This window comes from Tasmannia lanceolata, unplaced genomic scaffold (assembly GCF_043159265.1).
Source record: "Tasmannia lanceolata isolate RefF3 unplaced genomic scaffold, GAP_Taslan_0.1 ptg000012l, whole genome shotgun sequence".
Classification (NCBI taxonomy): domain Eukaryota; kingdom Viridiplantae; phylum Streptophyta; class Magnoliopsida; order Canellales; family Winteraceae; genus Tasmannia; species Tasmannia lanceolata.
Window position 1 is genome coordinate 28,771,416 of NW_027518689.1, and position 14,361 is coordinate 28,785,776.

Genomic DNA, 14,361 nt, shown 5'->3' on the forward strand with positions numbered 1-14,361 from the left:
TTATTTAGACATGGATGTGCTTATATCATTTCCCCTCGAATATTCTTAGTATGTCCAGCATATTGGAGGGTGTGGGTATCGTTTGACACATAATAATGTTTAAAAACTATGTCAGTATATTGGAGAGTATTGTGTATCGTTATAACTCACATATTGACTAATATATGTTTAAAAATTACTATGTTCGTCCCAGTTCTGCTTACACTGAGATAACTAAGGCCTCAGAACAATCCCTCGCCGATCGTAATCCTCTCACAATAGAAAAACAAGCTTTTACTCTCTTACCATATAAAATCTCATTATCTTAAACAGTGGCCCAACAAATGAACGGTTTGGATCATCCTATGAAGTGGGCCCGATAGTACTGTTTGAAAAAAAAATTGGACTTCACACCTACACGAAGAATAGGAATTGGAATGAGATATTCTGATAAAGTTGGTATGAGAGAAGCCTATAAAGCATTTCTCAGTTTACTAGCCATCACCAATCTATGATCAAAGGAACACAAACTAATGGAACTTTTGATCCTGGTCATAAAGATCTCAATGTTTATACTAATCAATCATTAGAGTCTTAACAAAAACAAAGTACCTACACATAAAACTTTGCATTCTTGGAAAGATGCTCAGCCTTTATTTATTCATAAATATCTAGCTAAATTGATAGTGTTTACTCCATTTCACTAGACAAAATTCAGAGATGAAAATAGAGACTCATTCCTTCTCTATACTCGTAGCTTCAAACAATAGAGGGGATGCAGTCTCATTCAAGCCTGCGGTGAGGACATAAAGATTGTTGCAGAGTTGAGTTTTTATGTGTTCATTCCAATCTCATCCACCTCACAAAAAAAAAAGAAAAAAAAAACTGAAAGACGGGGATGAAGTTAGAATGTTTACTGGATAGAAATTCGCATACCATGTGAACAAAGCAGGATCCTTAGTTTGATTTACTTGGTTTCCCCTCTTGCTTCACTACCAAGGCAAAAACAATCATGAATCAGAGTCAAAACCATTCAACAGAAGGCCCTGTTCGTTTAAGATTATGACAACCATTGTGAGTCCAAAACCAATTTGAGCCCATTAATTGGTTTTGGACTCCCAATCGTTTGTCATAAACGAACACGGACACTGAGGCCCAGTTTGTTTTGGATTTTGAGAACCGATTGTTGAGTCCAAAACTGATTATTGGACAAATTTATTTAATTTTGAGTCCAATAATCAGCTTTTGACTCGCAATCGATTCTCAAAATCTAAAACAAACAGGGCCTTAGCTGCTTGGAACTCAAAACTGTAAATAGTGTTCAGTTAGTATTCTAACAGGATAAACAGAAGAATATTGGGCAAAATATAAGAACAAATTCAGCATTGCTGACAAACAGAACCAACATAAACATGCAAAACATTAGACAAACAATAGCAATAATGATGAACAAGAGCACACTAAATGAAAGTCTTCATGCCAGATTCAGGAATTTCATCAAATTTGGTGTTCATATCTACCAAATGCTCAGCATAAAGATTTATAAAAAAAAGGGCGGCCCAGTGCACGAGGCTCCCGCCATTGCGGGGTTTGGGGAGGGCTAGATGTATGCAGCCTTACCCCTGCTTTGTAGAGAGGCTGTTTCCATGTCAGCATAAAGATTCATCCTAGAACAAAATGCTGTTCCCTATGAATGTTCTGATTTTTAAAGCAGTTATACGTGATTGCTGAAATGAGAATAAAGTGACACCAAAGTTTGCAAAATGATCTGCCTCACAACTTGTTTGCCGATGAATGAGTTGTTTCAAGTGATGGTCTTCTTGATCCGATTTGTCATGACCATCACCCTACATTTTAGGTTGTGAGGAAATATGGCTTATCGAGTCCTAAAACCACAATGGGAGAACAATATAAACCGGTCTGATCAACGATGATAAGAAAACCCAAAATTGTATGCATCCAGCTTTAGGACTAGGAGAGATGAGCACCATCTCTCGTTATTGAAGTTTTGGTGCCATCCCTCGAAGGTTTTTCAACAGATTCCCACAGCCGGAGTTTCTTGTCTGTGAACTACTGGGCCGGGAGAACAGCTCTTTCTTTTCTTAGGGAACCGGAGGTCCTATGGTAGGTAACAATAGTGAGTTCAAAGCTTAATTATGTCCCTAACATGAGTTTATTATTCCGTGGTACCATTAGGATAGTCTTAAAGGTAAGTACAGCACCAGCTTGGGATGGCTACAAGAAACTTCTTGGTGCCTGTCACTCCCTCTATGGACTCAAGTCACAAGAGTCTCATGGGCGAGTTTTTAACACTGCCATGACAACTGAGTGATGGGAGACCATCCAAGATGACACTAACCCTTCCTAAAGACTTAAAGACTCGCTCCCACTTAAATTTTCATAATACATGTGTGGGGCCTATTTGAAATTTCCACCGAAACCGGGAAAAAATGGAGGGTTTGAAGGGAGATTGGCACTGCTTATCGTGTGCATATTGAAATTTCAAATGGTGGAGGCGTTGTCGCTGGTGTAAGCAGTATCAATTAAAGCATGATCGATATACAAAAAAGGAATTGGGGTCGGAAGAAATTGGGGAGAAGCCAGTCTGAAGATTGGGTGACTGGACTTGCTTATCTTGTGACTACTTAAACTTTAGATGGAGGAAGAAATGTCGATGGTGCCTTTCATTTCGAAAAAAAAAAAGAGAGAAAGGAAGACTCAAATCTTGTTGAGACCCTCAACAATCTAGTATCCTATAAGGAAGATGATCGATGGCCGGATTATGGGTCGATATCGTCAAGGTTTGAGGGAGGTACTCCGCTCTTATCTATCTCGGGCAAGGAAGTGGACATTAGGATGAAAGCTCTAAAATCCTGCCTGATAGGAAGAAGGAAGAACAACTCTGGGTCGCTTAACGACCTGTGGTTATGGGCAAAAAAAGTCTGGGACATCCCCTCCCTCCCTTGTCCATGTAACCTATCTAAAACAGAAGTTTGGTTCACGTTTAACTCAGATAAGGAGGCTGCAGCAGCATTGGCTCTTGGATCAAATCTTTGGGGAAATCAGCTAACCTCGTCGATCCCTTGGAATTGTAATCCCCAAGATATGGTAACCCACTGGGTTAATTTTTATGGTATCCCCCCTCCATGTCTGGGCCACCTCAACGGTGGAAGCCCTGGGAAGCTCAATTGGGCGAGTTCTGGCGGTGAAAATGGAAGGGAGCTATAACCATTGTATGTGCTTTGTCTCGGCCAAAATTGACATCCCTCAGTGGCAATCTGTACCTCCTGTCATCTTAGTTCGGTTCCGGGATCAAGATTTCTCAATTCGTATTGAAATCCAGAACCCCAATGTCTCGGGCCTTGATCCGGGCTGTTGTTTGGATTCTCCCCTCTCTCCGGAGAAGGATTCCTCGTTCCCGGAAGAGCATTTCCCGGTGGTGGGGCCGGTTTCTATGCTCCAGAAGGAACAAGATAGAAGATCCGTTGAATCATCGGGAATTGCCCCTTCGGATTTGAATTTGAATTCAAATTTCAAAATTGGTGGTGACCTAGCGGGTCCATTTTGTTCTGATTTGGGCCCCACTCTAAAGGGTCCCTATCCGTCAGTTAGGCCTTCTGGGAATGCTCCTTTGGCTAATCGTTTGAGCTGGAAGGACAGACTGGTGCTTCTGAGGAAAGCGCTAAAAGCTACTAATGGAACCAGTTCTCGAAACTTGACCTCTAAACCGACACAAAAGCTAAGTACTAAAGTGATCCCTGGCCATCACAAATTCCATTCTAAAGGTCTGATAAGTTCGAAGGAATTCATTGCGGCCTCCTTGGTCAGCCTTGGATGTATTCCCCAACCCTCTAGGCTGAAGACGGCCCTTGGATGAAGATCTCCCCGTTCCCCTTAGAACCGGATAGGGGGTTTGTGTTTAGGGCTAGTTTAGGAAATATTCCTTAGTGGTATTGTTTTGATAATTAATGACATAATGTATAGGGGGATTTGAAAAATTAGTAGATTTCATTAAATTCTCTCTGACTCACGCAGTCGCTCTGAAATTTTTTGGGAAGTCGAAAAGGTCTCCTAGGATGGGATGGAAAGTCAGAAGTAATAAGTAATTACAATTATGAAAGAGTATGGGTTGGGACACATGGGTACTAGTTAGTGGCGCCCTGATGGTGGTGAGATAAGGTATTTGTATGAATTGATGGGATTTCTCTGGGTGTCCAGGTTATCCTTCACTCAATGGAAGACCAATATCCAACACAACAGGAATCACTCTCTTGCCCAGGAAGGCGTAAAAGAAAACTGATCATAGAGATCATGGCGCTGGAAAATATTCTCCGTGAAATAAGAAAGGATGGTTTATGACGAAGAGAGAGCCTCCATCAATGATCCTACTCAGCAGGAGATTTCTGGAAAACTTCTAGAAAATCAGTGGAAATCCTTTAAACGGGAAGCTAAGGATCGTCCTCTTACGTTCTTCAATCTCTGTGAGGCTGTCGATGTGAAAGATACTCATTCACCCCTGCATAAGCATCCCTTTTTAACATAATCTTGATCGAGGAAAGGCGTAGGCGGAACAGACTATGGGAAATGTCGAGGGAGATTAGTATCTCTTATCTGGAGGAAGCAATTGAAGTCCGAAAAAACCCTGGCTTCTTGGAAAGGAATCCGAATGATGCATCCATGGGTTTGCCGATCAACCACCTTCAAAGCCTACTGGACGAGCTTCAAAATGTTCCTTCAAATTGAGCCCCGCGGGGTGGTGAAGGTAATGAGCTTCAGAGAAATCAAGGTTTCATATGATCTAATGAAGGGATGGGATTGTAAGGTTACTGGTTTTTTTTTTCTTGTTTCTTAGTTTGGACCTAGGATCTCCCGGGTCATCAGGAGGGTCTTTTTTGTAAGCAGGACGGGGTCCCTAATGCTAATTTACCATTAATGGAATTTGTCGCTTTTCAAAAAAAATTAACCGTAAAACAAAGAACTTATTTATTTTGATAGAAAAAGACTAATGCTCCCCTAAGACTTAAAAAGACTCAATTAAAAGGACTCGAGTCTTTAAGTGGGAGCAAGTCTTCACGGCTATTTCTTTCTTTGCTGTATTTCCGTTTCTTTTTTCCTCTATCCGATGTACTTGACCATCTGGGTCTTATTTTAATAGATTGGCTACCATTTTCAAATATAAAAAAAAGGAAAGGGGCAGTGTAATCCTTAGGATTTTTTATTTGTTTGATATAAATACTTTATGTTCTGTTTGTGAGCAAAAATACTAAGTTCATTTGCTATTTTGATATTGAGAGCTTCTTGGAGAAAAAGGCTTCATCTTCATCTTCTTTGGTGAGAAACAAGGAATTTTTGGTGAGATGTCAAAGAAACCCATTGTATGAAGCCTTGAGATAAGAAAATTACGTCTTATTACTTGTCATTGATAGTTTCTACTAATCTTCTCTCGTCTTATTTTTGTTTGTTTTTCATAAACTACATTCCTCTTTTTTTTTAAATAGCAGCAGGTTTTATTAAAACAAAGGGGAAGACTAAGAAAGTCCACCCACAGGTACATAGAAAATTATAAGAGAAAAAAAGAAAAAATACATTCAAATTGCCAGCAAGGGGGCAAGAAATCAAATTGTTCCAGCCCCTGACGATGCACACCATCCCTAGCTAGTTTGTCGGTGATCTTGTTTGCCGATCTCCTAACATGATTGAATGTAATTGAGGAACCTTCCATAAACTACATTCTTGAGAACCCCAAACCTCCATTAATCTCACTCAAAACCTCTCTTACATTATTTTTACCTATCTTACTAAACTCAACTAAGACTTTGTCCCAAACTAGTTGGGGTCGGCTAATGAATCCTTTAGAAAATTTTCATGAAGAAGGTGAAAGGATCTATCCCGCTCAAATTGACTAAGTCTAATCCGGACACTAGTTGGGTTCGTCTACATGGATCATTTTCTTTCATTCTATCCTATCCAAGGTCATGTTCTCTGTTATGTTCCTAGCCCTCAAGTCTTTACTCACTGTTTCTACCCAAGTTGTTTTCGGTCTGCCCCTACCTATTTTACTTCATGAACTTGGCACGAGTCACTTCTTCTTACTGGAACATCCAAAGGCCTACGTTGGATATGCCCAAACCATCTTAAGTGGTGCTCCCTCATCTTCTCCTCAATTGGTGCCACCCCCACCTTTTTACGGATGTCTTCATTTTTAAAATACCTATCTTCTACCTAAAATATCTAAAATACCCATTAAAAAAATTTCCAACCTTAAAACCGTCATTCAAACCCATCCATGTCCTAAATCCCTCACGTTTTGTCCCATAACTAATTTTAAACCTTCCCGACATCCTTTTGCAGCTCCCCGGCATATGCATGCGGCCCTCCAAAACCTATCATAAACTTAGTAGAAATCTAATCACCTATATTAGGACTTCAAACCCTTAATTTTCACACAATCTTCTCACCCCTAATGTACCTTCCAAAGATTTGTCCTACATCAGAAATCAGAGTGAAGTATTATTCTAACCTTCCTGCATTACTGAGCCACATCTCATAATCCATCTCCCCATCAAACAAAAGGTGGGTACTATAACTCACATTCGATTGGTAGGAATAGTTGATGAAACATCTCTAGCATCTCCACCGCCCACTGAAATGCCCCTTAAAGTGCCCCTTAAAGTCATTTCAACCACTTTTCACTTTTGCTTTACATTTTACCTACGGAAGTGATGTATCTGCCCCTTTTTTACTTGGGGACAGCCCCCTCTAATGTATTTATGAATTCACTTTTACACTATAGGAGGTTGTCCAAAGTAAAAATTGGGAGGGGCAGATATATCATTTCACTTTTACTTTACATTTTACACTATGGAAGTGATATATTCGCCCCCTTTTTACTCGGGACAACCCCCTCTAGTGTATTTATGAATTCTCTTACACACTATAGGGTGTTGTCCCAAGTAAAAATAGGGGGAGTGAAAATATCATTTCACTTTAGTGTATTTATCTTACACATGTGTAAGATAAAACAAGCCCTTGGTTCTACCATTTTCAGAGACCTTACAAGGATAAGAAAAGCTTATATATCATTTAAGATAGTTTGAAGCACTATAGAGACACTGAAAACTACTATTTAGACTCTATGAAGCACAATTAGACACTATAACCACTAATTAGACACTCCGAACCACTAGTGGTTCGGAGGGCCAATGGGGCCTAATTAGTGGTTCATAGTGGTTCAAAGGGTGTAATTAGTGGTTCATAATGGTTCAAAGGGTGTAATTAGTGGTTCATAATGCTTCAGAGGGTCAAATCAAGGTTACCTAGAACACGGTTCGTTCCGGTACGTGGTACGGGAATGGGTACGGGATACGATGGTAGCCCGGTATGCGGTACGATGAGGGTAGGCTAATTCAGTTCGCTATTTCGGCTCATGGGTCGAATTAGAGCGCAAATCTAGGTCGCTCTGGTACTATATATATTTATATATAATTTCTTATATATATTTTTACAAGAATATCATTCTATGGTCCATACTGCATACATTTAATAAACAAAACCTAAAGCCTCGTGTATGCCATTCATATATTTTCAAAATGAAAATTCCACTTCCAATCCAATCCATAATATATAAAATTTGAAATTTGAAGATCTCCAAATATTACTAAATTAAGTACCAACATATATTGCATTCTCAATCTTAAGTGAAAGCAAATAGAAAATAACTACCTATTTTGAAATAAAAACCTAAAAACATGAAAAAACTCAAACTATTGTGCGGCTCTCTTTCCCTAGTACACCGAGTGTTACCTCTCTCTTTACATCTCTCCCTTTCCTATGGATTGCTCGGGTCGCTAGTTTTGGCGATCCGGATCGCAAATGACCCATGTTTCGGGTCGGTGACCCCGGATAGCGGGTCGAAGGGTGCGGGGCGATCCCGGTAACATTGGGTCAAATAGTACTTCAGGGAGCCTAATTAGTGGTTCATAGTGGTTCAGAGGGTCAAATAGTGGTTCAGATGGTGTAATTAGTGGTTCATAATGGTTTAGAGGGTCCAATTAGAGGTTCATAGTGGTTTAGAGGGTAAAATAGTGGTTCAGAGGGTCTAATTAGTGGTTCATAGTGGTTCAGAGGGTCAAGTAGTGGTTCAGATGGTGTAATTAGTGGTTCAAAGTAGTTCAAAGGGTCAAATAGTGGACTAGAGGGTGTAATTACCAAGTTGCATCCCATTGGCCGAATCTCATGAACCCATACTTTGGATTCCTAAATTCAGTTTGACTCCATCCTTCGAAGTTGATTCCCAATTCAAACATCTCATTCCCAAATTTGAGCTTCCAATGCAAATTTCAAATTTTAACTCTCGATTTTCAATCTCACCCTTTCAACCCCAAACCCAAATCTCCCCGTGGAACTACGTATGGCTTGATCCCCACGACGGGGTACGTAGGCAACTTGGCAAAACTAAGTTCAGCCGCACCTTTCTCCATCCTTCTCGTTCTCCTACACCCTTCTTCATCCCTTCCATTCCCCTATTCACCCTTTTCTTTTCCTTAAACCCTTTTTGCATGTTAGATGTTTTCTTTTGCTTAGTTGCATGATTAGTTGCATGTTTAGATCTCTTTAATTGTTCTTATCGTAAGCTTAGAATCACATGCTAGTTGTTTTGCTTTTTAGTATGCTAGTTGCTTTCTTTGCATGATTAGTTGTGTTTGTTAAATTTGGAACTCAAAAGAATTCAAAAATCTTAAAGAATCTAAGAACTCATAGTCATCTAAGATGAAAAATCCCAATCTCCAAAACATAAAGTTTTAGGCTCTAAACTTAGAGATCACACTCTAGGTTTTCAAAATAGAATTCTTAGAATCCAAAGTTCACAAATATACTAAAAAAGTAACTTAGGTCCATTGCATTAAATCTAGGTTCATATAGCATAGGTCACTCCACCTCAAATCAATCAATCTAATTCAACTCAAACCGAATCGCAGTAATCTCATGAAATGTCTCATGAAATGTCAAAAACACTCACATAGGCACATAGGCATGTAGTTGCATGTAGGATGCACTCCTGGCCCGCATGAGTCTAAACTGTGAACGGCCAAATCATTAGTAATGTTTAGATTTCTAAAATAAAACTCGCATTCACCCCCTTAGTTAAACCTGAATAATTAAAGCTTTTAAAAAGTTAGGCAAGGTCGGTGCTGTACACTTCGTGCGGTACACCTTCTGACTTCGTAACCAGGTAACTTACCCAGAATTCAAAACGCAGACCAAATTAACAGAGTTAATCATGGGTCCTAGATCCCTAATCTAGGTGGCGACTCTGGTCAGTTGCTTCTTTCGTGAAGTTAGGACTTTTATCCTAAATTTATGAAAAAAAAGCAATCATATTCAAATCCAATGGACAAAGGCGCTATCATCATAAAAACACACACCCTCGTGGGACCACCCCCCCCTCGGGACGGGATCCACAACAGCACGCATGAAGGTAATCACACAGATGAGACAAAATTCTTCATGTATGAATATAAGTATATTATTTCCAAAAATGTAACACTATTGATTTCCAGATCCAAGAAATTTTGGTCATTAGATGACAGAATAAACTCAAATTGAACAATAAATATAAATAAAAATCAATAGAATCACCATCTCTTTATAATCTAGTAAAAATAGATTAACACTATCTCCTCCATCGAGGAATAAAACAATCAACATTTCCACACAAAGCTTAACATCATATAAAAAATGAACAGATTCTAAGTAGGAAATATTAGATCTATAATTTAGAACAAAGACCTACTGTAATAAAGACTCTTCGCTTAGATAATTGAAAAATATGATATGATGACGGTACTTACCTCTAGAATTTGAGCTATCTTATGAATTTCTCCACTCCCGCCTTGCAGATGACGAACACTCCTTCAGAATTTTTCCGAAAATTGAACCAAATGACAGAGAGTCATTGGATCGGCAATGACTTCGATCGGAAAAGACTAGATTCAAGGTTTTCACAGCTAGATCTAAAGGTTAGAAACCTAAATTAGAGTTTCAAGGTTAGGGAAAATAGATCTAAGGGTTTAAACATGAAAAAGGGTATAGATCTGAGATTTGAGGACTTAGGATAGCTAGATCTGATAATGAAGGAGACGGCTATGGTAGGAATGAGGTCTGGACACGTGAATTGAGGTAATAGACGAAGAAATAAAAGGAGAAGAAGAAGGTAAGGTCGAGCTCCGATGAGGCTTCCCGGAGAAGATGACCGGAAAAGGAAATCCCCTTTTCCAATCCCTCACTCCCTTTCTCTGGAATGAAAATGAGAATTCTCTCCCTCTCTACTTGGATCTGAGATCTCAGATCTGAGATCTCTTCTTTCACAGATAGATTTGAAGGCGAGAGAGATAGTGGTGAGAATGAAGGAAGGTAGAAGAAGAAGAAGAAGAAGAAAGAAATCGGAGGCTTACCGGAGTTAGATCGGAGAAGGATTTCCGGCCATATTCCGGCAAAAAATCGCTGGAAAAGAAGAATCTGCCGGAGAAGAAAATAAGAAAAAGGGGGTTAGGGTTACAAAAATGCTCTTCTCTCTCTCCCTTTTCTCTCTGCTTTGGATCGGAGAACGGATCTCCGACAAACGATCGGAGGAAGACGATCGGGGAAGGAGGAAAAAGGAAAGAAAATCCAAATTTCCCTCTGCTCTCGTTCTCTTTTTTCTCAGATTTGACGAGAAAATGAACAGTCCTCTTTTTCCTTTTTGATTTTTGATTTTTATATTAAAAATAAGGGTGTTGATATCTGCACCCCTACTTGATGAAGCGCACGGGAATTGATGAGGCGCGCCCGCCAGATTTGTCCTATTAGGTCTGGGCGCGCCCATCACAGGATAAATCGCCCCCCTTTATACATTCAAGCCCCACTTCTTTCCCGGCTCGTCCCATTTGACAAATTGAGTCGGATTTTGATGAAACTTGGCGGGGGTCTTGGTGAGACCCAAACCTAACCTAGGGTAGAAATTGGGGTCCTAACTCATTGATTGGGTAAGGCTTCACACAAATACCGCAAACACGGGTCGGTCAAAATGGGGTGTCTACAGATGCCCCTCTTTGGCAAAGCGTGTGTAACACGCGAATGGCAAAGCTGAACAGACGACACATTTTGACTGACCCGAAAGCAAAAACAAAGCAAATTTTTAGGGTTTTCAGTTTTAAAATGATATTCACAAAGGTAAGACTCTACTAACAATAGGGAGATAGCCTCTCACTGACTCTTAACTCGGTAACTAAGACATCTCAAAGAGATAGTCTCTCCCTAATACCCATGACTCAACTATCTAAACTAGTTAACAACGAGGAACGAGCAATTTTAAAAACACAAATATTTTTTTTATATTATATATCAGGCTAAGCCAAAGTAAACATATCAAATGCTCAAAGAGCACAAACCAAACAAACAAACCAATCACTTCAATTACTCAAAGAGCTTTCATTTTTTTTATATCATGCTGATAAATAGTGGTCCATAGTGTCTCCATAGTGGTTCAAACTATCTTAAATGGTATATAAGGTTTTCTTATCCTTGCAGGGTCTCCTAAAATGGTAGAACCAAGGGCTTGTTTTATCTTATGCACGTGTAAGATAAATACACTAAAGTGAAATGATACATTCACCCTCTATTTTTACTTGGGACAGCACCCTATACTGTATAAGAGAATTCATAAATACACTAGAGGGGGTTGTCCCAAGTAAAAAGGGGGCGAATATATCAATTCCACTATGTAAAACGTAAAGTAAAAGTGAAATGATATATCCGCCCCCTATTTTTACTTGGGAGAACCCCAATAATGTAAAAGTGAATTCATAAATACACTAGAGGGGGCTGTCCCAAGTAAAAAAGGGGGCATATACATCACTTCCCTGTGTAAAATGTAAAGTGAAAAGTGGTTGAAATGACTCAGGGGCATTTCTGTCCTCAGTGGAAAAAAGTAGTTAACTTTACCTTTCTTTGGTCATTTAGAAAACACCACGTCTGACATGATATTCCAGGGAAAAAGTCCTTTTTTTTTGTCATTTTCCCTAATTTATTTGAACACTTTGTTAAGAGATGGATGGTTTGTGGTTCAGTTTATATCTCCTTTTTTTATGTATTTATACTTCGATGGACTTCCATAAACTTCCATGTTTTTTTCAAGATTTTCATAGTCTTCAACAAAGTACTTCCACTTCCATGGGAGCTGAAGTCCATAACGAAACTGACCTTTGAAACCTTGCTTATGAGAGAAAAATATGATCTATTATGGAATGCTTCAGAAATACTTTCTTTTCTTCCTTTGTAACACATACAAGTACCAATTCAAACAACAACATAAGGAACTTAATCACTAACTTTAATGGTGTAAAACTACAGGGTCTCGGGGAGTGGGGGGGGGTGTAAAAACAAATCCCACTCCGCCAATGTGTAATTTTTTTTGAAATGTGTAATGCTACCTACTAGGATGCAAACAAGTCAGAATGGATGCAATTTGATTTTATAATAATCATATCTTCGGAAGGGAGGTATTCGTGTCCTGCTCTAGAACTACAGCAGCAGGTCTCAATACCCCTGCCCCCTCCCCACTCCCGGGAAAAAAAAAACAAAACCCACTCCGCAACGCCAATGTATAACACTACCTACTAGGATGCAAACAAGTCAGAATGGATGCAATTTGAAGATTTTTATAATAATCATATCTTCGGAAGGGAGGTATTCGTGTCCTGCTCTTCCAGCATTAACAAACTTAGGAAACATTACGCAGACAGAAAATCATTCACAAATACAAGTGATGATATAAGACAACATGGCCACTAAAATGATTATCAGATATGGCTCAACATGTTTATGGTATGGAGGAAAGCACACCAACATACAGAATGAAGTTCATTTTATGCATTAAAAGATAGCGAAAACTATCATCCAAATAATAGGCAACATTAATGGACCTAAGCCCTCTTAACATCCCTAAAAAGTAACAATATTACATGTTCAGGATAAAAATTTCAGAGGAGACATGTTGTTTCATAGAGTTTTCAAGAATGGTTTACCTTTCACACAAAAAAAAATCAAGCATGGTTTACCTTGAAGGGACTTCTCGAAGTCTTGCAGTTGTAACATAAAACCCTGATTCGGAGATATCTGTGGCCTTTTACTCCTAACAAGGTCCAACGCCTGAGAGAGACTCATTCGATGCTTTTTCATCAAATATGCAACAATAATAGTAACACTGCAAGGTGATTTTTAATTATTGTCAAGGAATATAAATAGGTATAACAACATATAATTTATTGATTCATTTGCCTGTTTCAAAACTTCAACTCCCATTTTTTTTGCTAATTAATGTTAAACTTCAAGAGGGATGTGATAAATATGCCCATTTTATACTAGGACCACCTCCTTATAGTAGTTTTGCAACTAAGGATAAAATCCACAAGCATAAAACCATTACAAGGAGTAGGGTTACAACTACCTGGCCCGCATCAACCCGACCCGAAAATAACCTGGGTCGGGTTTAGAAATCATGGGTCTTGGGTTGGGTCGGGTTTCTGTTCAAAAAACCCAACCCAATCTCGGGTCGGGTCGGGACGGGTTTTAAAAAAAAAAGAAACCAGACTCTTATAGGCATATTATAAAATTCTTAAATATTTGTTGAATAACATAACAAAATATTTTCCAAAATATTGATTAATTGTTTTCATTAAAGTGATTTTGTTTTATGAAAAATTAGTTTTCTTCTTAAATTTATGCACTTTCAACTCAACTCAACTCAACAAAGCCTTTGTCCCAAACTAGTTGGGGTTGGCTAAATGAATCCTTTAGAAAAATTTCACGAAGATTATGAAAGGAATATATGCACTTTAAAAAATTTATGCACTTTAAGACTTAAAATTAAGTCATTTAGGCCTCGTTTCTTTCGACGTAAATTGGGTGTAAAACAAATTTTACGCCTATTTTTCTACTTAAAAAATGGGCATAACTTTGGTATGCTCCCATTTTATGTCGAAAGAAACAGAGCCTTAGGGATTTTGTGTGAAAAATTGTTGTTTTCTACAATATTGAAAATTAGTGTAGGGTCGGTCGGGTTTATGGGTCACGGGGTTTCCCATAAAAAACTCGATCCAACCCAAACCCGAGATAATTTCTCGGGTAGGGTAGGATTCTGGAAAACCCGACCTGCCGGACCCGAGATGCAACCCTCACAAGGAAGTGTTAATGGTTTTAAGAAGGGGGGCACATTTATCATCACCCAATTCAAAAACCTATAGTCATGAACGAGGACCATTTGAATGGGCTAGGACAAAATTGTGAAGCATGATAATAAAGCATAAGTTAAAATATCATTAGATGTTAAATACTAAAATAAAT

At 38.9% G+C, this 14,361-nt stretch overlaps 1 protein-coding gene across 6 annotated transcripts in view; it reads right to left on the reverse strand.

Moving 5' to 3' along the window:
• Positions 1-510: 510 nt before the first annotated feature.
• LOC143887798 (dual specificity protein phosphatase 1-like) overlaps positions 511-14,361 on the reverse strand; it is a 36,188-nt gene continuing 22,337 nt past the window's right edge. For 2 of the 6 annotated variants that reach the window (XM_077391985.1, XM_077391981.1), the window contains exons 5-7: positions 13,077-13,222; positions 916-971; positions 511-837 (exon numbers count right to left, since the gene is read on the reverse strand). In XM_077391985.1, coding sequence (XP_077248100.1) covers positions 937-971; positions 13,077-13,222 — 181 coding nt within the window. In that variant the 3' untranslated portion in view covers positions 511-837; positions 916-936. Of the gene's footprint in view, positions 865-896; positions 972-13,076; positions 13,223-14,361 lie in introns of all 6 variants that reach the window. The other 4 variants (XM_077391983.1, XM_077391982.1, XM_077391984.1 and 1 more) reach the window with 4 other exon arrangements.